General features: G+C 35.1%; 1 protein-coding gene across 1 annotated transcript; it reads right to left on the reverse strand.

Moving 5' to 3' along the window:
- Positions 1-16,521: 16,521 nt before the first annotated feature.
- Positions 16,522-22,634, reverse strand: LOC110916355 (AP2-like ethylene-responsive transcription factor At1g16060). Its single transcript, XM_022161100.2, has 8 exons — positions 22,161-22,634; positions 20,971-21,053; positions 20,824-20,832; positions 20,547-20,635; positions 19,980-20,053; positions 19,499-19,549; positions 19,338-19,414; positions 16,522-17,389 (listed from the first exon to the last, which is right to left on the reverse strand). Exons 1-8 carry the CDS (start codon positions 22,304-22,306, stop codon positions 16,863-16,865), a joined length of 1,056 nt encoding a protein of 351 aa, XP_022016792.1. The 5' UTR covers positions 22,307-22,634; the 3' UTR covers positions 16,522-16,862.
- Between the last annotated feature and the right edge of the window lie 2,371 nt (positions 22,635-25,005).

A 25,005-nucleotide genomic window follows, 5' to 3' on the forward strand; every position in this document is an offset into this window, starting at 1 on the left:
ATACAAGTTAAGATAATGCCAATAAGATGCATTACATACTGAGGTATCAAGATACAAATCAGAGTGAATTGTACTTTCCGTCCCTTAACTAAGGGGCTGTTTGGTAGCCTCTGAATACTCATTAAGAGGCTACCTCTTAATGGAACCATTAAGAATTTTACTAATGAGAAGGTAGAAGAATGTGACATGTGATGATTTACCATTCAGAGATTACCTCTTAACCATTCAGACTTGAGGTTAACTCTTATACATTCAGAGGTTTTAAACCATTAAGAGGTAGTATCTGAACGGTCATTAAGAGGCTACCAAACAGCCCCTAAGGTAATTACACTGGATATATTTTATGTTTAAAAAACACAGAAATCAAATACTTAATGTTGGAAAAAAATACACGTAGAAAAGATTTTCAATGCGCTTACCATGGAATTTTCAACGTTTAAGATTTTTTTTTTTTTTTTTTTTTTTTTTTGATATTCATTGAACCTTGTATTAAAAATAAGTGCACTTTACATCAATAGCGTAGGTAAGCGAGCAACAAGCTGCGCCGCTACCCCTTTCTGAATAGCAAACCCTAGCCTATTAAAGACAAACCCCTGCCCCCCTGTTGATGAGCAACTGTTATGGACAACCTTTTGGACCCTAGTCAACAAACAGATAGCTTCTGGAGCTAGGGAGCCAAAGGTGTCGAAGGCGAAGGGGACAAATGCATGTTGGTTATCAGCACATGCTTTAGCGTGTTTATCCACCTTTTTTGATTCTGCTTTCCTTATAGCTTGTCCTGCTACAACCCCGCTTTCCCTTAAACCAGCTAACGGGGAGACTCCTGTGAGATCCACACAAGCATGTTTCCCTCCTGCCCAGCCAAAGACGAGCAGATCCGCTGGTCTCAGTGTAGATCTCCCTTCCATGGGGTCTGTAAGGAAATTCACAGGGGCCTCCTTCTTCGCAGAAATCCCCGCTCTCCTCAAGATGTCCCCCAAAACATCTCTCACCCAGTCATGCCGATATTTGAAACCAGGGAGCTCCTTACAATGAACAGCATGCTCCCCGTATTTATCCATGCAGGCTTTACGGCAGATTGGGCAGGTTTCGTCTTCTGGATACACAGGGATCATCAGCCGGTATTTGAGGATAGCCCTATACTCAACAGCCGACATGCATTGCCCTAGCCCCTCGATCGGGATAACAGTCAAAAAGTCTTGCGCATGGGGGTCTTTCAAGCACTCAATCACCGCCTTCTGGCGGGGAGACAGATCAAATGTTTTTCCCAGACTCTGAGCGATTTTGTCAAATAGAGCATTCGCCAAAGTTTTTTGTGGAATGGTGTTGGAAAATGCGAGAAAAAAATAAAACACACCTTATTCAGCTTTTTTAAAATTTAACGGAAACACGTTATTTGTAAAAAATCAAAGTAAATGAAGATTGAACGGGTTAAATGCTTATTATTCCAGATATAAGTGGTGAAAATGAAACTAAAAAATGAAAACCCTTTATATATATTATCACTTTTGATATATATATATATATATATATATATATATATATATATATATATATATATATATATATAGGGGATCGCTAAAATGAAAACCACCTCTAGTTGTAAAAATCATGGGAACCACTTTCTAGCCTTTAAATTAACAAGATGAATGGATGAGATTAAAAGTAACAAAAATTAATATTAAATGGTTTTTGTCTTATTATGTCTTTAATATTATAATCGAAAAGGTTAATTTGGTAAAATATTATAATTCAAAAGGTTAATTTGGTAAAATAACTCTATTTTGTCTTTATTGTTTTTTATTAGTTTTTTTGTATTATTATATTACTTTTTATTTTTTAAACATAACTTTTTTATTAAAAACATTTTAAAATTCAGATTTTTTTAAAAGTTTTTTTATACTTTTTACAATTTAAGTTTTACGTTAAACTTTTTACGTTTTACGTTTTTTTGACGCGCCGTTTTTACGCCGGGTTTTTTCAAGCGTCGTTATTTTTTACGCGCCAACTTTTTAACGCCGTTGTTTTACGCGCCGTTTTTACAACGCCCCATTTTTTCGCGCCAATTTTTTAACGCCGTTTTTTACGCGCCAATTTTTTAACGCCGTTTTTTACGCGATAATTTTTTAACGCCGTTTTTTCGACGTTTTTAACGCGCCGTTTTTTCGACGTTTTTAACGCGCCGTTTTTTAACGCGCCAATTTTTTAACGCCGTTTTTTACGCGACAATTTTTTACGCGACAATTTTTTAACGCCGTTTTTTACGTAAAACGTTTTTAACACGTTTTTTACGCACCGTTTTTTCGACGTTTTTTAACGCGCCGTTTTTTTTACGTTTTACGCGCCGGTTTTTTTACATTTTACACGCCGGTTTTCTTACGTTTTACGCACCGGTTTTTTTACGTTTTACGCACCGGTTTTTTTACGTTTTACGCTCCGGTTTTTTTACGTTTTATGCACCGGTTTTTTACGTCAACGTTTTTTTTACTTTTTATGTTTTTAAATTTTACGTTTTATGTAAAACTTTTTACGTTTTAAGTTTTACGTTAAACTTTTTACGTCAACGTTTTTTTACGTTTTACGCGCCGGTTTTTTTACGTTTTACGCACCGGTTTTTTTACGTTTTACGCACCGGCTTTTTTACGTTTTACACGCCGGTTTTCTTACGTTTTACGCACCGGTTTTTTTTACGTTTTACGCACCGGTTTTTTACGTCAAAGTTTTTTTACTTTTTATGTTTTTAAATTTTACGTTTTATGTAAAACTTTTTACGTTTTACGTTAAACTTTTCACGTTTTACTTTTTTAAGTTTTACGGTAAACTTTTTACGTTTTACGTAAAAGTTTACGGTTGAACTTTTTTTCCACAAAAACTTTTTTACACGAAAACTTGTTTACGCAAAGACGAACGCACCCATAAATCGCAAAGTCGGTAGGTGTCTCGGATATATTTTTATCGTCATCGACGGGGGAAATGAAAATAAAAAACCAACAACACCAAAAAAACAAAAGTGTATCTCGAAAAAGAACGGGGTTTGGCTCAGATTTTACGATAATAAAAAAGGCTGCAAAGTGGGGTTGCAGGTTCAAAAAACCTACCCTCCACCATCGTTGCCGCGCCATCGTCATCAAAATCTAGGTTTTTTTTTTTGCATCATCGCCAACCAAATCCACAGATCAGAACCCACCAGAAAATCAAAAACACATGCCAAAAAATCAGCAGAAAATCAAAAAATCTCTAGAAAAGCAAAGAACATAGTTCACTAATCAAATAAATCATACCGATCAAAACCACTCACACAGTCACCACCTCCAACACCACCGCCGCTAACACCGTCCGGCCACCCCCAAAACCGCCACCACCTCTACCAACCACCCAATCACCGGAACCACCTTTACCCACCACTCAAAACAAAGATTCAAACAACAAAAACAGAGACAAAAGTTCATCATAGACATCTCTGTTTTTAAACGCAACAGGGGGAATCAAAAGCTTAAATTCTTACCAATTTAGTAAAGAACACCCATCATTTTTAGTTAAAAACACCCAACCATCTCACCGGCATCGGGCGTCATCAACCGTGGTGACCGTCGATCATCTCAAGTCATCGACCATGGTGACCGCCGTCACTCATCGAATCAAAACCTACAAGTGGTGTGTAGGTGACCTGAATAGGTGGCGGCGGAAGGAGTGGAGGTCACAGGTGGCGGCGGAAGGGGTGACGGTGGAGGTCACCGTGCACCACCATGGCGGCGAAAGAGGTGACGGCGGAGGTCATCGAGCACCACCATGGCGGCCACACATAAACTTATACCCATTCTTCACGGATTCAGATTCTGGATAGGATTTCACCCCAAGAACTCCAATCCACACGATGAGAAAGAAGCAAAATAATCAGATCTACACAGTGATTTGAAGCCAAAAAATAATCAGATCTGGTTATAGAGAAGGGAGAAAGTTTCTCTCACACCTCAAGTGTGTGTAGTAAAAAATGAACAAAAAATGAAAGAAAGCAAAAGTATCTGACATTTTAAAAGTTGTTGGAATTAAATGTTGAGAGAGAAGGGATTTGACATTTGGGGGTAAATGACCAAATTACCCTTTTGGTTGGCAGAATATGATTGGTGGAGAGTGGTTCTCATGGTTCTTACAATTGGGGGTGGTTTTCATTTTAGCGGCTCCATATATATATATATAGGGGAGGGTTTAAATGAGAACGCTAAATATCGCGAGAACCGTGAGAACGAATGAAAAAACCACAAGAACTTGGTTAAAAACGATCCAAATTCAAAATTTCTTTTTGCACTTATCATTATTATTCGAATACAATGTTAGAAATTAAGTTTACACGTTTAAATTTTCGTGAATTTGTAAATAAATAAAATTTACACATATGTAAGTTTGCCATTTACACATGTGTAAATTTGTTATATTTACACATGTGTAAAAAATCTAGTAAGAGTGATTTTGAGAGGACAAATGAATTATTTGATGTTGTAAATTCTTTTTTGATGTTGTATTTTTATTACAATGAGGTTTGTATTAAAAAATTCGCTTTTGATTGGTTTTCTCATTCGTTCTCACCGTTCTCACAATATTTAGCGTTCTCAAGATAACCCTCCCCTATATATATGACAAAGATCCGTTAGGAACCACCCTTTATTGCGAGAACCGCGAGAACCAGTGTGAACACAAACATTAATTCCTAAAAAATCTAAAAAACACCCAAAACTTTTTTTTTTTTACTATTTTTTTGGAAAAATCGCTATATTTTGTTAATAAAAAAATAAAAAAAATCAAAAAAAAAACGAGTAACAGTTATCCATGCACATGTGCATATGTATCATTTCTTTGTCAAATTCCGGAATTCGTTATAAATAATAGTCAATTGCACTTTCATTTACACTACCATGTGTAATACACTACTTTTTACGTTAACAATATTAGAAATACACATGTGCATCTATATGTATCATCATGAAATAAGGTGTTTTGGTACACTACTTTCTCTTTCATCTATCATTCCATCCATAATACACAAGCATGCACATGTGCATTTTTGTCATTTCTTTGACAAATTCCGTAATTTATTACATATATTAGACAATTGCAGTTTTATTTACATTACCATATGTAATAGTGACTTTTTACATTACCAATATTAGAAATGCACATGTGCATTTATATGTATGAACATTAAATAAGGTGTTTTGATACACTACTTTGAATACATTTTCCCTTTCATCTATCATACCATCAAAAACACACTACCAGTACCTCCTACCATCCATAATACAATACCATTACCTGCTACCATCCATAATACAATACCATTAACAATATTTTCACTTTATTACATGTATGTAAACACCATTTATACCATCCAATCAACATATTACATCATAAATTGACAACTATAACCAAACCATCAACTACTAGATATATCTAACCAAAAAACATGTATATGGGCCTACTTCTCCATTCAAAATCACAAACTTTTTGTAACAAAACACGTTATATCATGGTTATACCTAATGATGCACATGTGCATTTTTTGAATATTGATAATGTAAAAAGTAGTGTATTACTAATGGTATTGTAAATTAAACTGCAATTGTCTATTCCTGATAACGTATTACCGAATTTGTCGAAGTAATGATACATATGCACATGTGCATGGATAACTGTTACTCGAAAAAAAAAAAAATTTATGGTAACGAAATATAGCGATTTTTTTTAAATATTAAAAAAAATTGAGTGCTTTTTTGATTTTTTTAGATTTTATTTTGTGTTCACTTTGGTTCTCGCGGTTCTCGCAATAAGGGTGGTTCTCGCATGAACCTTACCCTATATGTATATATATAGGGTTGGATTCTTTACAGAACCCTTTCTTTTGAGAGAACTTGCAGAACCAATATGGTCCACTTATTTTATTTGTTTAAAAAAATATAAATAAAAATATAAAAGGGTAAAAGTGGTATTCTATCTATTAATTTTTCTTTCATATTATTTAACTAATTTATTCTCTCTTTCTTTCTTTTTCATTTCTTTAAATTTTTACACATATACAAATATATCCAATAACTTAACTAAACTTCAACAGGTCCCTCATTTTTAAAAATTCTTTAGCATGATTAAAAATCAAACTAATTCACTATTATCCATTTGACTGTATGTAAACGCTCTTCGTATATGTATGTGTGTTATTTGCATATGTGTAACTCTTCAAACTAGTAGGAAATTTATTCAAAGACGAACGTCATACACATATACGTAAATAACTATTATGCATGTAAGTATGTTATTTACATATATGTAAACTTGATATACTGATTATTTAATTTTCAAATTAATCATGAAATTACACATATGTAAATCTTTATATGAATCATTCGATTTCCAAACTGATCGTCAATATAACAAGAACAAATGAAAAAAAATATACATTAGCTCAAAGACATAATACAAATTTACATTTACACGTATGTTTGTAGATGTCTTTTCCATGTGTAGGAACATAAATGCTTATACATCTGCACGTTCAAAACTATTAAAATTTATATAGATCTTTTCAACTCACACGTCCATTTTCACTCGCCCCTTTCTTCTCTATTAATTTTTGAAGTATGTCCAAAGCAAACACCTCAAATGATGAATATCATGAAATAATAATCACAAAACCTGTCACGAATGCAAAAAAATAAACATACTGATCAATTTAAATAACTTTGATATTTAAACATGCATATTCGATTGTTAACTAACAAGTAAAATTAGAATTTACATACACTTATAAAATAATTAAACTAAAAACAAACTAAAACTGAAACAATGACCATTTCTATGTGTAACCTTGTATTAGATATATGTAAGTTAAAAAATTACATACATGTAAGTTAGCCATTTGCACGTATGTAATTATTCAATATATGTGTAATATAACAAAGAAAAATATTGTTGACTACTTTCTTATTTTTAACCTTTGTTAATGAATGAATAAATTTTAAAACATCAAATTAGAAATGCAATCGAATACTTTGAAAAAGAAAAAAATAGAAAACCCAAACCTCTGTTGGTTTAATGAGTATTCCAAAATCACAACTAAAAGAAAAAATGGAGTTCCACTAATGTATATCTCTAATAAGTGGAGTAGTAGATCAATGAAATTTTTTTATGTTAAACAAATATCAAAGAAATAATTATATATAAAAACGGTAGCATACCATCAAATCAAACGATGAAGACAGGAAGAGAAGGAACTTCATACTTTTGTTGAGAGATGTGGAGTCGATGACGGATGAATGGAAATGGTAAAACAAGTTTCATTTAAGTTTAGAGATAAATGGAGATAAATGTGGAACTGATTTGTTTTGATATTCCCAAAATACTTCTATTAATTAAAATGTCATTTAATGTTTCTTTAATTACAATATTACCATTATTATTTTAAACCATTGATTAGATGATCTAAGAGTCTAAAACGGTTCTGCAAGTTCTGAAAATATATTGGGTTCTGAAATAATCTTGATCCTATATATATATATATATATATATATGTGTGTGTGTGTGTTTAAGTTCTCGTGTGTTACACGGATTGTATAAAGGACAACCAAACTTCAAAGTCAATGTAGAAAATTCGAAATTCAAAATAACTTCCATCACATCCGGTATATGTACATATCGGGGGGAATCCGTTGAAACTGAACGTGGTGATTCTGGTAGATAATATGTAAACAATTAAATATAAACATGTAGGTTCACGAATCATCACGACAACAACTAACAACACAATAACTAAAAGGCCTCACCTAGCTTATCCTGATTCTCTGAATCTGTTTGTTGTACTTGTATGTCATTGGTCTCTTGCAAAATTCTTTGGAGGAAAGTTTTTGTTTCGCATAACTCATCACTTCACTATTATTTGTAAACCAAGTAAAACGGGCGGGTTTTGTTGGGTTGTATACTCTCAACTCCGATTAACAAACTTTTTTTTTTAACGGCAAATTTGGATCACTGATGGACCACTGGAGTACCATCATGCCACCAGAGGAACCACCCGACCATATCCATCTCCACTAGGCATAATGCCAACCCGATCATATCCATCTCCACTAGCCATAATGCCACACCAATTCAGGAGGAAACCCAATAAACATGGGAAAACCCCCCTTGTGGGAATCGAACCCAGGACCTATTGGTCCCAAAGCCTTATCCCACCACCAAGATGCCACTAAGCTATAAAGTCATGGGCCTCCGATTAACAAAACTATCAAATATATATAAGAATCGTAATGCTAAAGTTTTTCCTCGTATTGAGTAGGCATTCACATACCTATTATGTTGGTTCAGTTCTGTTTATATATGAAGGAAAACATATAAATCATACCTGTCACCGCAGACAGTGCAGAGGAGAATCCAGTGAGAGAAGACGACATGGAGTTCGACATCTTTGTCAAGGTGATCTGGTTCCTCCTTAGGATGCTAACTGATGATGGGGACTTAGAAACCGAAAAGGGTATCGGTTAGGAGAGGAGGTTTCGTGATGATGTTATGGCTAATGGGGTGTGTGAATTGTGTAACTGAGTAACCCCTAAACCTCCACATAACTCTCCTTTTATAAGCACCCAGGAGGAAACCTAATTAGTTACTAAGGGTAATATGGTCCATCAACAATTACCAACTAATTATTTAATAGGTTCTAATATATTTTGATCTCTATAATGTAAATGATTATGATGGCTATAGATTAAATATTAATACGTAATATATTTAATCTTACATTCTCCCACTTAGCCGAGTAATCATTTACTATGAGTATTAGATAAGCCTGATCAGGAGTTAACACTCATTTTAGCCTTAAACAAGTACTATAGCAGAAAAATACAGCCGTTAAATCATTATGCGACTCAGGACCCCCATTAATCATACTATAGCCTTAATTTAAAACCTAATCATCATGATCAAAATACGCGTAAGCCCTTTGTTTGATTTGTAACTTTTATTTGTCTATATGCCATTATACCGGTTGAACATATTCTAATAGACATACAAAATCAAACTTGAGGAAATTTCATTAATCATAAAACATAAGCTAGTACAATATGCTCAAATAAGGTCTTTACTAAATCCCATATTCCGAACATGTTCTTCATAAACCTTAGGAGGGAGACCTTTAGTCATCGGATCCGCAAGCATATCCTTAGTACTAATATACTCGATACAAAGATTATTTTCCTCAACACGTTCACGTACAAAAAGATATTTCGTATCGAGATATAAACCAGCTCCAGTCGAACTGTTACTGTTCGAGAAACTAACGGCAGCTGAATTATCACAGTAAAGCTTCAATGGTCTAGAAATGGAATTAACGATTTTGAGTCCAGCGACCAGGTTTCTAAGCAACATTCCATGACAGGTTGCGTTATAAACAGCAATGTACTCTGCCATCATTGTGGAAGTTGTGGTCAACTGTTGTTTATGACTCTTCCAAGAGATAGGGCCGCCTGCTAACATAAAGATATAGCCCGAAGTGGATTTCTTGTCATCTTTGCATTTGGCAAAGTCAGAATCAGAATAGCCCACCACTTCTAAATGATCACTTCTTCTATAAGTCAGTTTATAGTCTTTCGTCCCTTGCAGATATCGAAGTACCTTCTTAGCTGCTTTCCAGTGATCTAAGCCAGGATTAGTCTGATAACGGCCTAGCATTCCAGCAATATAAGCGATATCTGGGCGAGTACAGACCTGAGCATACATCAAGCTCCCGACTACTGACGCGTAAGGTATCTGGCTCATTTGCTCCTTCTCAACCTCTGTTGTCGGACACTGAAACGAACCGAAAACATCTCCCTTAACTACTGGAGCGACGGAGGGTTTGCACTGTTGCATGTTATACCGTGTAAGGACACGATCTATGTAAGCCTTCTGGGACAATCCTAAGATCCCCTTGTGTCTATCTCGGTGAATTTCGATGCCAATGACGTAAGAAGCATCTCCGAGATCCTTCATGTCGAAGTTATGCGAGAGTAAACGCTTCGACTCATGCAACATATCTAAACTATTACTTGCCAATAGAATATCATCTACGTAAAGGACAAGTATAGTAAAGTCACTCCCACTCATCTTGAGGTAGGTGCATTGATCCACTTGATTCTTCATAAAACCTTGCTTCTTCATGACTTCATCAAACTTGAGGTACCACTGACGTGATGCTTGTTTTAACCCGTAAATGGATTTCTTCAACTTACAGACTAGATGCTCCTGACCTTCAGGTTTAAAGCCTTCAGGTTGTTTCATGTAAACATCTTCGTCCAAATCTCCGCTAAGGAAAGCGGTTTTAACGTCCATCTGATGCAGCTCTAAATCGAAATGAGCTACTAGGGCCATGACGATCCTTAATGAATCTTTACGAGAGACAGGTGAAAACGTCTCTTGATAATCAATTCCCTCTTTCTGAGTGTAGCCCTTTGCAACCAATCTCACTTTGTAGCATTCAACGTTACCATTCGGATCCAGTTTTGTTTTGAACACCCATTTGCATCCTACGGGTTTGACTCCGTTGGGTAATTCTACCAAATCCCAAACGTCATTTTTCTTCATGGAATCAAGCTCATCAATCATTGCTTTATTCCATTCAGAAGACTGATCACTGCTAATGGCTTCATTGTAAGAGATAGGATCATTGAGCTTTCCGGGATCCATTTCAGTCATGTAGGTAACATAATCATCCCAATTAGGAGGCCTTCTTTGCCTGGATGACCTCCTGAGTGGATTATCGGGTTCAGCGTTGTCTTGGTTTTGAGCGTTTGATGTGCCTTCGTCATGAGGTATAATGGGTTCTGATTGTAGAGGTGAATTTGGAGTTGGTGCAGTAGCTTCAGGTGTAATAATTGCATTGGGTACAAGAGGAGTAATCGGAGTAATGGTAAGCGACGAGTCTCTCCCCCCTGCGTCTTGTACTTCTTGCAATTCTTCGTAAGGGTTGGTACTGCTCCCACTGACCTTGAAATCCTCCAGGAACGCGGCACGCTTGGTTTCAACAATACGGGTGACATGGGAAGGACAATAGAAACGATAACCCTTAGAGTTCTCAGGATACCCGATAAAGAAACAGGTAACTGTTTTAGGGTCAAGTTTCCTTAGGAAAGGATTGTAAAGTTTTGCTTCAGCAATGCAGCCCCATACTTTCATATATTTAAGACTCGGTTTCCTTCCTGTCCAAAGTTCATAAGGAGTTTTAGGGACAGACTTAGAAGGAACTCTATTGAGTATATGAACAGCTGCTTTTAATGCTTCAGTCCAGAGGAATAATGGTAAGTTAGTGTTGGCTAACATACTACGCACCATGTTCATAAGGGTACGGTTTCTTCTTTCAGCGACACCGTTCTGCTGAGGTGTACCAGGCATGGTGTATTGGTTCACAATCCCCTGGCCCTTACAAAACTCATAAAATGGACCAGGAGCTTGACCCACATCAGTATGTCTTCCATAATACTCACCGCCTCTATCTGATCTCACAACTTTAATCTGACGATCTAATTGCTTTTCAACTTCAGCCTTATAATTTTTAAAAGTTGTTAGAGATTCAGATTTCTCCTTAATAAGATACAAGTACATGTAACGAGAATAATCATCAATAAAAGTGATAAATGAAGTATGTCCTGTTATGCCAGCGATTTGGTAGGGACCACTAATGTCAGTGTGAATGAGTTCTAATAAATTAGAACTCCTAGTTGCACCTTTCTTATTCGCTAATGTCAATTTACCTTTAAGACATTTGACACATGTTCCAAAGTCAGAGAAATCGAGAGGAGGTAAGACTTCATCCTTTACGAGACGATTTAATCGCTCTTTTGAAATGTGGCCTAAACGCTGATGCCACAACATGGATGAAGTCTCTAAGTCTCGTTTCTCTTCCATCTTTGTGAGTGATTCATTAATGTTATATGACAACAAAGATTTGGAAAAGCCATCATCTAGTTCTAACCTATAGAGACCTCCATCCAGAACACCAGTACCATAAAGAACAGAATCATAATGGATAGAGAGTTGGCGATGACCATGGGAAACAATAAAACCGTCCATGTCTAACTTTGGTCCTGATACAAGGTTCCGAGTTACCTCAGGAACATATAAGGTATCATAAAGTTTAATACATAAACCAGTTTTCATAACTAATTGTAATGTTCCAATGGCCTTCACTTCTAATTCTCGATCATCCCCAACCTTAAGCGTTCTTTGGTTTCTTTCCAGCTTCCGGATTGAAAGGAATCCCTGAGTAGAATTGGTAACATGAACCATAGAACCAGAATCAAACCACCAAGAATTAGCAGGAACACTTAAATTATAGGACTCAAGTATCATAAAATAATCGTTACCTTTCTTAGCCAGCCACTCCTTAAAGTCAGGGCATTCCTTCTGCATGTGTCCTGTCTTTTTACAGAACTTGCAGCGGATACTGCCTAAGGAGTTCTTAGAGCTAGAAGGTGCACTTGTATTAGAGTTGGGATTAGGCCTTTGGACTTTTGAAGCATCCCTCCTCTGATAATTGTTCTTCCTTTTCTTAGAGTTGGAGGTAGTGAAGTTGGCAACATCAGTAGTGCGATCCATCCTCATGTGCTCTTCCTCCTGTACGCACATGGCGACCAGCTCACTCATCGTCCATTTTTCCTTCTGAGTGTTGTAGTTGATCTTAAATGCTTCAAAGGATGAAGGAAGCGAAGTAATGATAAAATGAACAAGGAAACCATCACTGATTTCCATTTCCAGCCCCTTCAGCTTATTGGCCATGTCATTCATCATCATGATGTGCTCGCGAATGCCGCTCCTCCCATCATACTTAGTTGTCACCAGCTTGAGAATAAGAGTACTAGCGTGCGCCTTAGACGTCCCTTTGAACTGCGCCTCCACATGTTCCAAGTAGGTTTTAGCATCTTCAGAATCAGGAATAGCTCCCCTGATTGCATTGCTTATGGATTGCTTCATAAACATGAGAGACATGCGGTTACACCTAGTCCACTTTTCATGAGTTAACTGCTCAGCAGCAGTACTTTGAGTGGTAAGGTCCGCTGGCTTTTTCTCTCTCAGAGCATAATCAAAATCAAGCAATCCGAGAGTAAGCATGAGAGCATCCTTCCATGCAGCAAAGTTATCACCAGTCAAAGGTGGAATCCCGCAGTTGGGTGCTGATAGTGGAAATAAGATGAGCAAGTTATGATACTAAGGAAGAAATCCTAATGTGATCTAAGGGCACGTTAAACTAAGGCAGGCAAAAAAATGACCATTTTACATAATGAAGCTGTGATAATGTCTATTACTAACATCAAAATAATAGACTTAACTAAAAAATTCTACTTAAACGAAGACAAAACAGCTTTGGCCAGAAGTGTAATCATTTAAGCATATGTGCAAAGTGGTTGTAACAAATCAGCTTTGGCCAGAAATTGAAACAATCACTTTAGTTATGCACTTGCTAAGTATGCCATCTATGAAAGAATTAAATCAGCTTTGGCCAGATATTAAAACATTCATGCTTATGATGCACACTTAGCATAGCTTTCGTAATACTTGAATGATAAGTTGATATATCAAGTCAGCTTTGGCCAGAAATGATATATCAAAAACTCATTCAAGTTAAGCTATTCTGGTTTTGCAAAAACATTATATGATTCTGATTAGTTAACTAAGTAAATTACAAAACCATTTATTTAATAGCAAACCACCCGTTAGCGCGGATCGAGGTTTCGAGTCGCAACCACGGTCTCGAGTTATGACGTTATGGTCTCGAGTCGCAACCTTTGTCTCGAGTTATCACGTTACGGTCTCGAGTCGAGACCTTTGTCTCGAGTCATCACGTTATGGTCTCGAGTCGAGACCTTTGTCTCGAGTTAGCACGTTATGGTCTCGAGTCGAGACCTTTGTCTCGAGTTAGCACGTTATGGTCTCGAGTTGTAGACCTTTTGCTCCCTTATGATTTCGAGTCGAGACCTTATGGTCTCGAGTCGAGACCTTATGGTCTCGAGTCGAGACTGATGGTCTCTAGTCGCAATCTGATGATCTCGAAACTTCCTGTAACAGCTGTTAATTGTGATATCATAACCTAAAATTCAAAATCTAAGGGATTATGAGATATTGTTTCCTGTTTTAAGGTGATCTAATTTTATCAACATATTTCGAAAAATAATAACTGTTTATCTAATAACAGTTTCGAATAAAATTAAAAGATAAAATTAGATCAAACATGGAAAAAACACCCATTAATCCTAAATCATTCCAAAACATAACAGAATACTTCGAATTTTCTCAAGAACATGATGAACCCTAAAACATAAAACATAAATTCTGGAACCCGAAACCTGAATATTAATAGTTTTTCTAAACAGATTTCGGCTAAAACATAAACCAGTTAAATTCGATTGAACATACAATTAATTCTTTTTCCCGAAAACAAAGATCTCGAGTCGATGTTCATGACTCGAAACGGCTGTTAAGTTCATAAGGTTTCAAAATTCCGTTTTCCAAGTTTCAATCCCAGAATTATGGATACGAAAAACAGAACTGACTAATCAACATATGCTCTGATACCACATGTTGGTTCAGTTCTGTTTATATATGAAGGAAAACATATAAATCATACCTGTCACCGCAGACAGTGCAGAGGAGAATCCAGTGAGAGAAGACGACATGGAGTTCGACATCTTTGTCAAGGTGATCTGGTTCCTCCTTAGGATGCTAACTGATGATGGGGACTTAGAAACCGAAAAGGGTATCGGTTAGGAGAGGAGGTTTCGTGATGATGTTATGGCTAATGGGGTGTGTGAATTGTGTAACTGAGTAACCCCTAAACCTCCATATAACTCTCCTTATATAAGCACCCAGGAGGAAACCTAATTAGTTACTAAGGGTAATATGGTCCATCAACAATTACCAACTAATTATTTAATAGGTTCTAATATATTTTGATCTCTATAATGTAAATGATTATGATGGCTATAGATTAAATATTAATACGTAATATATTTAATCTTACATATTAATCTAGTCAAAATGGGAGTTTAATTCTATCAATCAAGGCAACCTTTTGTCATGTTCATGTTGCATGAATCATGTTAATTCGATAAAAACTTAAATCTCATTATATGAAGCTAACATTTCATTTTATCAGGTCCATACAGAATCAAACCTCGTATCAAGTCGAATCAAGGTCACATCTGCTTTTGTCTGAAAAAGAACACTAAACGCTGCGCTTTGGCCAAAGCACGTCGCTGTGGGGGGTTTGGAAATAAGGATGGATGTGTGAATATCATGATCCATTACTTATTAGAAAAAGTTGTGTTTTAATTGATAGCGTCATATACTATGTTGATAATTGATAAGAACCCCATCATACAACGTAAATTATTCGGTCTAGAATTGTTCTGTTGTTTGATTAAAGCGTCCATTGGTCGTCCATCATTCAAAAATGTTAAATAAGGTTATGTATATGTAGCTTGCTATGCTAGTGTAGTGAATCAAGTTAAATTACATGCAGTGCTATCAAGACCCGAACCTCTATATTTGTTTTATTTTTTAACAGCAAATGTTACTCCTTTACACCAATAATCCTAAGTTGTTCCCTTTTGCCCAAGTTTGAACATGGGATCTTCCTGTTAGAGACGTGTGCCTCTACCAAGTGGGCTATAGCCCGACATTGACTTTGACACGTCTCATGTTTACGGTTTGTTAGTGTATCAACGTGACATCCATGATGCCTGACCCGAACCTCTTACATGATTGCTTGTTTCTTATCTTATATTTTTATGTGCAAATTAGGTGAGCATTAGCTTAACTCAAAGCAATCATATCTTTTTCTTATTATTTTTATCAACCCACCCGCTACTCGTGAATATGATACCCTACTTCCTTAGCTAGCTAGTTTATTTTAGGTTTTTGCATTACTTGACTACAAACATCACTATACCAAGTTAGGATTGTTGACTTTGACATGCAAAAATATAAACAGTGTATTGGTTCAGTAATTCAACAAACAAACACACCACATATAAACCAAAGTTTGAATGAAGAATTAACTTTTGGATATTTTGTCACTTAAATGGCATATATAAAAGCTTGAGTTAATTACTGTTTTCGTCCCTGTGGTTTGTCAAAAATCACTATTTCAGTTCATTAGTTTTAAAATTGTGATTTCAGTCCATGTGGTTTCACTTTCGTAACCATTTCAGTCCCTGTGATTTCACTTTCGTAACCATTTCAATCCATTTATTCTGTTAATGAGGTGAACTGAAATGGTTATGAAAGTGAAACCACAGGGACTGAAATCGCAATTTTTAAACTAATAGACTAAAATATTGATTTTTGACAAACCACGGTGACGAAAACAGTAATTAACTCTAAAAGTTTAAAAGCTTAATAACACTCATCAATATAAAAACACATACAAATTTAAGTATAACCACTTAATTATGTTAAGTAAAATTGGCATGCAATATTGGAAGATAAAAGAAACAATTAAACAAATGAGGCTTGTAAACGCCTACAACATTTTTATTGATTTTCTTTTTCCAAACAAAAACAAAGGAAAGAAATATAGAACTGAATGAATGTCTATGCCATAACTATATCTACAGTTACAATAACTTATAAAAAATAGAGAACTAAATAAAATCAAAGATAACAAATAACAAAACTAAACGTTGTCGATACCGCTCGTTAAATCTGGCTCCGAACACCGTCACCGTCATCGAAACCGTCATTCGAAACCGCTCGGGTAGCTATTAGTTAAATTGAGGTGGATCATTGCATTCAAATTTAAAAATTAAAATTACTGTCAGGTAAACGGGCAACAAGTTACGCTGCAACCCCTTTTAAGCATCCAGTTCGCATTGGAACATAGGCGCATCAAACGAATTCAAATCCGCAAAAATAGTGTCTTCACTTTCAACATAGCTATTCGATTCATGACAGTCGAAATACGTTTGTATGTCGTCGGGAAAGTTCCGCCGCGGCATATCGGACTCTGGCGGTGGCGACGGTGAGTCAACCACGGAGGTCCGCTCGTACATTTCCTTGAATTTTGTTGATTGCAACAGTAACCCTAGGGCGGAGGAAGCGGTGGAGGTACGCAGTGGCGGAAGGACGCTAGTGGTGGTTTCGCCGGAGCTTGAGGTTTCGGGTTGCTGGTTGTTGTGGTTGTTGTAACTGAAGGTTGATTCTGGATCTTGAGTACCATTAGGGTTAGAGTTAGTTGGAACGCCGTTAGAGTTGTTGGAGTCGGTTTGGTTCGGTCTTAACCATTTGATGTAACGGCTGAGGTCAAAATTTGTAACGGCGTTAAGTCCTCGGTACTCTATTGCTGCCATGTCGTACGCGGTTGCCGCTTCTTCTTGAGTAGCTGAGTGATCATATGACAAAGTTGAGTGGTATATCATAGATTTGCCAAACGGAATCGTAACAGAAAAAACCGATTTAACCAAACCGAATTAACCGACCCTAATAGTTAACTGAAGGCCCGGTTAAGTCATAACCAATTATCTGGAATTTGTGGGAGGTTTTGGTTATGGTGTGTGTCATAACCGAATTAACCGAACCAAACAAAATGTATAAATTTGAATAAATTTAAAATTGCACCCACACTAATGCTTTAACTCACTTCTTAATTCATTTTTTTTTAATTTTGATTTTATTATCATGAAAAACATTATGAATATGAGGGATTTATGGGGATGTATTACAGGTGGAGGGACCATCACCAAAGTTATATAAAATACCATCAATAAAGCCGACCAGAAAGTTGAAAAAGGTTTGTTTCACTTTCATTTTCTTTGATTTTAGGATTTGGTACAAATTGTTTAAGCGATTAATCAAAATCGAACCATAACCAAATTGTTAACGTTTTTTAATGACTGAACATTTCGACTTTGGTTTTGGTTGAGGCCCAAAACCAAACCGCCTCGTACACACCCCTAATCAATGGACTTGTATCGTCGTTTTGATCAAAAGCCATAAAAAACTGTTTGTAATTCGGAAAAAAAACATAACTTCATTAAGTTTTTTTAACGAGGGACTGGTTTAGGAAAAATAGGTGAAAGGTGGGACTGGTGGGGGGAATACTCAAAGGTGGGACTGCCAATGGCCAATGTCCTCTAGTTGGGATTATTACAGGCCAATTCCCCTAAATCTTTTTATTATATTTAAATTACAAAAAATAAATCTTTTTATTATATTTATATTACAATACAAAATAAAATAATAATTAGGAAATCGATCTAATGTTTACAGTTTTTAGCTTAAATACTTTTTATTAAATCTAAATTACAATAGAAAAAAAAATAAAAATCAGGAAATCGATCTAATGTTTATAGTTTTTAGCTTAAAATATAATGTTAATGCATTTGATCCATTCAAGAGAAAAAACAACTTTAATAAAGATAGTGTGTAATATTATTATTTTAAACTTACAACACAATAATAAAAATAATTATATAAAAGAATAGATCTGGTTTTATAACTTGAATTCATTTACATTAAAAACCGTCAAATATGGTGCCTCATATTTGCCTAAAATAAGGAGGCAGATGGCCAAATGTTGGAAACTAGCAGTATGGAGGTTGGTTGAGCCATAATATTTTGGTGAGTATTAAATTGAAATTATGTGCATGAAATATTTGGTGGAAGTTTGGGGGCCTAGAGTTGACTAATTTATGTCAAAATCAGCTTTCAATTTTCATATTGTCACTAACTTAGCAGCTGAAAGTTGGTAATCTAATATTATACCAACCAGATCTTAAATTGTTATTATATTATTTCTCATATCACGTGAAAGATAAATTAAGCTTATGGTTATTGAGTTAGGTTTCGGTACAAATGGGTCTTAACATACAAATTGAGCTTAACGTGAGAAGTGAAGGAGACAATTTTTTTCTCATCTTCTCAAAGCACGTATTTTTGTCCCAGAATCGAAAAAAATCGTGTTTTACACTAGTAAAGTAATTATAATTAATTACATAATTACTTTCCTAGAATAAATTCACCTTTTTTTTTTTACATTTTGCAATTAAACATCCTATTTAAGTACATAAAAAAGATTCAGAAAGAAAAAAAAAATAAACAAATAAAGCTTCCTTCACTTTTATGTTAATGTCAATTTGTATGTTACGACCATTTGTATTTGATCTTTACACTAAAGTGATTAACTAAATTTTTTAATCATGAGAACGTTTTACCTCCAAAAATAATACGGTTTGGTTTTGGTTTTGGTTTTGGTTTTGGTTTTGGTTTTGGTTTTAGATAATTATTAAGAATTTAACCATATGATATAAACAAGTGGAATAAGAATTTACCGTATGTTCCAAGATAAAGATATTTATTGCCAAAAACCCGTCCAATTCGAGCCTCCCACCTACCATTATGATGGTGCCTACACAATAAATAACAATAATTATAAAACACTTGCTAAATTAATTCACAATAATAATTACATCACCGTTCATCAATACATTACCTTGCTACCCCTCTGTATTTTGAAACTCCTCGTGAAAAACCGCTGCTTTTCCTACAATATCAATAAATTTGATAAGCATTTGAAAAAAAAAACAAAAAAAAAATATATTGTAAACTATTAAAAAGCAAAAGTGATAGTTTTAAAAGGATATGTCTATTAAATAATAAGATACTTTCAAATTACTTTCAAGTATTATTATTTCTGGGTTTATAAATAATGAAGCGTCTCAAAAACCATCAACGCGTTTTGAATGCAAAATAAAAGGTGAACAATATTAATTAAAAGTGTTCGGGTGGGAGCAATTTAGGATGCTTGACCTATTAAAAGGTCTCCACCCGAACAAAACAAAAAAAAAACGTAATGAACAAAAAAAAAGCACGCTAGCCCCATATGGAGAAAACAGACAGTATTGATCGGTACGAAGGTCACGCTGATAAAGGCATTGGTAAAAAAACAATAAAAAATTAATGCGATTTTTTACCTTCTTAGAGATCCGATATACTCTTCTTTTGACAAGCTTTCCATTTCTCGAATCTCCTCTTTGTATGTTCCTAGCTGCAATATATTGTAAATATTTATAAAAGTTTAAAAAGAAATATTTATAATGTTAAAATATAAAGGGTTATTGGTTTTCTCACTCCTAACTATTGGCTATTGGTCGCTGCCACCCCCAACTATCACTTTGACGTCCGTCACCCTCAACTTAACACTTAGTATGTTCTGTCACCACGTCGTTAACTGATCACTAACTTTTGATCTTGGTACTATACTTTTGGGGGTGTCATAGGGATCTTAGGAAGGTTTTAGCCTTTTAGGGATCTTAGGACACCCCAAAAGTATAGTAACAAGATCAAAAGTTAGTGATTAGTTAACGACGTGGTGACAGAACACACTAAGTGTTAAGTTGGGGGTGACGGACGTCAAAGTAATAGTTGAGCGTCATAGCAGTCAATAGCCAATAGTTGGGGGTTATAAAATTCAATAAACCCAAATATAAATTAAAAATCTTTTTTTTTTCACAAACAAAAAAGAGAAATTGTCAAATTACAGGAAAGTTGAGGATGGTATCTTGTCCCCAATACTTCAATGCTGCCAAGTCATATGCATGTGCAGCTACCTTTTCATCATCGTAGGCCCCTAAATATCACGAATATGGATAAGTTTCTCATTGTATTTGAACAACACTTTGAATCCAAAACACCTTTTTCACTTAATATAATGAAATTAAATGAAGGGAGTTAATTATCCTACATGATAAAATATTATTATTTTTATATAGTTACGACCCGTATAGAATAAAATGAAGTGCAGCATTTTAAACTTACCTAAATATACTGTATGAATCAATCAACCACCACCATTCACATGAAAGAAAAAAAAACAGACAAAATTCAAATACAAATTAGTAATTCATAATTAATAATTAGTAATTAACAAAATGAATATCAGTCAGCAGTTATTCAGTTAATCACCTTGTCGTCCTTTTTTGTTTTGTGATTCATTCCAGCAATTCTTATCCCACAAATGTGCTTCATATCGGCCGGTCCATCGATGTCTTCACATAAAACAAAATCAAAATCAATCTCTAAAGTTGCTTAACTAAACTCTATACACTCTAATTAAATTTACTCTCTCAAATTACTTAATTAAACTCTAAACATTTTTAACTATAAACCATAGTTATTAAAGGCTCTAGACGCAAGGCGTAAAAAAAACGCACAATGAAAAAAAAAATTTAAAAATATATTATGCATTAGAAACATAATAATATTCTTCAAATAAAATAAACAAAAACTATTATATAACATTTAATATGATCTATTCAGTACCAACAGAAGTTCTAAAATATTAGTGTATTGGTGTAGAAAAGTAGTTTTATTCTTTTATTTAAATAATTTAGTACCAGAAGTTGTAAAATATTAGTGTATTGGTGTATAAAAATAGTTTTATTTAAATAAATATAGAAATCTAGCTGGAATCTTGCCGAAATTTAGAGAATTTGGCCCGAAACTCTCCGGATTCTAGAAATCGCGCCCGAATCTATGCCTGAACCATCTTATGGAGAATTAAAACGCAATTGTTTCACCACGCCTAAAGAATGGGCTTAGTCGCAAGAGACGATTGCTTTTAAAATTGATTCTCTCAAATTACTTAATTTAGCTACATTCAAATCAAATTCAATGGGTGTTTGGTGTTGCATTTTCAAAATAGATTATGTTTTTTCAAAACAGATTTTGCGTTTTCAAAACTGCGTTTTGAAAAAGCATGTAGGTTAACATGCTTCTCCAAAACTGCGTTTTTGAGGCAGATAATCACTTTTTCATCCAAACACTTTTTTAGATTATTTATGTTTTACAAACGCAATAATCAAATAATCACTTCAAAACGTAATCCCAAACACCCTCTCACTCTCTCAAATTATATATTTATAACATTTTAAACTCTAAGCATTCAAATCAAATTCACTCTCTCAAATTCCTTAATTAAACTCTAAACATTCAAATCAAAATCACTTAATTGAACTCTAACCACTCAAATCAAATTCATTTTCTCAAATCACTTAATTGAACTCCAAACATTCAAATCAAATTCACTATCTCAAAATCTCAAATCACTCAAATAAACTGTAATTAACAACTAAACATTCAAATCACATTCATACCTCGTGACTCCTCTATAAACAGAGCTCCGTTGGGGCGGCGAATCTCGCTTAACCGTTTTTCGCGTTCGTTTAGCTTTACCGATAACCGGTTTGGTCTCAACGTCGTCGTTTCGTGCAGCATTCTTCTTCTGTGAGATCTTCGCCATTAATGACAATCAAACTCCACTTCTGTCAAACAAACCTATCGAATAATAATAATAATTGTAAACAGAGGCTTTATACAGCAAATGACGTCAAATTGGAGTGTGTCAACATGCAATTGAGAATGGAGATATGAAAGCGGTTGATGAGAGAGAAAATATGTATAAAAAAAAAGAGGAGTGAGAGCCGGCAGAGATATTAATGGGGGAGAAGATGGAAGATGGCCGTCTGTGAGCGGCTTTAAAGTGAAGTTTAGTGATCTGTTTTGTGTTTTGTGTTGGTTTCACTTCACTTGGATTTGATTGCTTGTTTACTGGTTGGTTTGGTTGGTTGTTATTGGTGCCCTAATTTTACTATTCTTTATTTCTTTTTAGGCCCATGTCAAATTCAGTGGTAAGTAGAGGTTAGGGGTGTCCAAACTGCTCGGCGTTCGAAGATCGTTCGAAAAAGCTAGGATATTTGTTCGTTTGATTTCTTGCTCGGTTAAAACCAAGCCGAGCAGCTCGATTCGGTTTAAAAACGAACCGAGCATGAGCGTAGGTACGCTCGCTCATCGCTCGTTCGGTTTCGATCGAATTTATTATATATATATATATATATATATATATATAGGGTGGGGTTCTAGAGTGAACACTAGTGTATTTGCGAACTGAGTGAACAAATCCTGGCCGTTGATCTACACACGTGTATGGCCAGGATCTCATCATCAAATCGTAAAATACACTAGTGTATTTCAATATCAAATCTTGGCCATTGATCTACACATGTGTATGGCCAAGATTAGTTCACTCAGTTCGCAAGCTACACTAGTGTTCACTCTTGAACCTAATCCTATATATATATATATATTTATTAAATATAATAAACATGTAGCATATCCAGCCCCTAGAATCATCACATCTTCATATCTTCAGTTCAACGCGTGTTTTGGAAGTTATTTTGCATTTTAGATGCTCTTAAACATTAAACATTTGGATGACATTTTGTGTTTATTTTTGTGGGACTTTTTATGTTTGTATTTTGTTAAATTGTTAAAGTGTGTGAGAGACATATAAGTTGGTGAATTTTGGTGAATGAATGGCTGCGTAGGAATGCTAAATAAAACTGAGCAAAAGCGAACCGAACCGAGCGGCTCGGTTTCAAACCGAACCGAGCACGAGCAGACCTCCGTTTGGTTCGGTTCGGTCCGGCTCATGAACACCCCTAGTAGAGGTGTACAAATGGGTTTTTTTTTAATTAAATCGGTCCGGTTTTTAATCGAACTGATTTTTTTCATCTAAAACAAAAATCGGTTTTTTTAATAATCGGTTTCGGTTACTAACCGGTTTTGCAAGTCCAAAACAGTAACCGGTGTAACCGGTTGGGATCGGTTTTTAACCGGGTTTTTTAAATCGGTTTCGGTTATTAACCGTTTTTTCAAATCAAGAGTACTAATCGGTCACAAACCGCCGGTTCAGTTCGGTTCTAAAATCGGTTTTAAAAAAACCGGTTAAAAAACTGGTTTGGTTTTTTTTCCGGTTACGGTTCTAATGCCGGTTTTTTTTACACCTCTAGTGGTAAGAAGCCTATCCTCCATAGTAGAGAAACGGGTCCGATTCCTATTCAAGTTATTTTTTATGAACAATTGGGTGAAGAAACGAATTTAGACTTTAATCTCATGTTTGGACCTGACAGGAGCGAGGGTTTACGAATTCCATTTGGTTCCTGCGCATTAGGGGGTACGGTCTTACGGCGGTTAAGGAGTCAAGCTTGGACATAGCCCCGAGCAGTATGGGTTTACACGCAAGATTCTTTGTTGTTCATAGCCCCGAGCAGTTGTTTTTAATAACAAATTTTACACTTAAATACCATCTAATTTTACATGTGTAACGATTTAAACTTACATTTATTTTATAAAGCACCATACTACTAAACTATTATGACATGAGTTATGATTGTATATCTTATTTTTCAATTTGCTTTTTTAGAATTGTGATTTTTTTATCATACTACATGTGAGACTTGAACCTGTAACCTTCAAGCTTTAGGTGCTCTTAAAGACTTTACCATGTTATTAGGCTACCACCGAATAGTAATTTCAAATTTGGTTATGAGTTAACCAAAATTGGTAGCCGGATTTTGGTTATAAGTTACAAAACCAAAATTGGTAGCTGGATTTTGGTTATAAGCAGGCCCGATTTTAGGGCTGGGCAGCCCGGGCAGACGCCAAGCCCCAAAAGGTTTATAGGGCCCAGCAAATATTTAAGGTATAAATTTTTAAGTGAGTAGTGTTATCTTAAATGTATCATAAATGACTTCAATGACAAAAAATGAAGCTAGTTTAATGGTTAATATACTCAAATTTGAAAACCATGGTCATGAGTTCTAACCCCCTCCTTTACATTTTTCTTTCCTAAACAATTTTCAGTTAGTCCCTTGCATTTTTTATTTCCTAAACTGTTTTGAACTATCAATTCACTTAATTAACTGACTATTCAATCTTGTTAACAAGATGATTATATGATTCATTGGTTAATGTTTTGGGTTATAATCTTGAGGTCATGAGTTCAAACCCCATGATTAACTTTTATTTTTAGTTAATGATGTTATAACGATTTATTTTCTAAAAAAAATATCAACGTTTTATAAAGTGAGATTACGCGACATGTTATGCCTAAAAATATATTTGAATCACATATTTACATATACATGGGTGTATAAACAT

The sequence above is a fragment of the Helianthus annuus genome, chromosome 16 (assembly GCF_002127325.2).
Source record: "Helianthus annuus cultivar XRQ/B chromosome 16, HanXRQr2.0-SUNRISE, whole genome shotgun sequence".
NCBI classification, from domain to species: domain Eukaryota; kingdom Viridiplantae; phylum Streptophyta; class Magnoliopsida; order Asterales; family Asteraceae; genus Helianthus; species Helianthus annuus.

Bases quoted from the DNA above. Each gene is read 5' to 3' on its own strand.
- LOC110916355 (XM_022161100.2), bottom strand. From the start codon at position 22,306: ATGGCGAAGATCTCACAGAAGAAGAATGCTGCACGAAACGACGACGTT. The intron at 20,054-20,546 runs GTAATTTGACAA...AATATATTGCAG, and splicing joins ATACCATCCTCAACTTTCCT to CTAGGAACATACAAAGAGGA. The intron at 19,415-19,498 runs GTAATGTATTGA...TTTATTGTGTAG, and splicing joins AAATACAGAGGGGTAGCAAG to GCACCATCATAATGGTAGGT.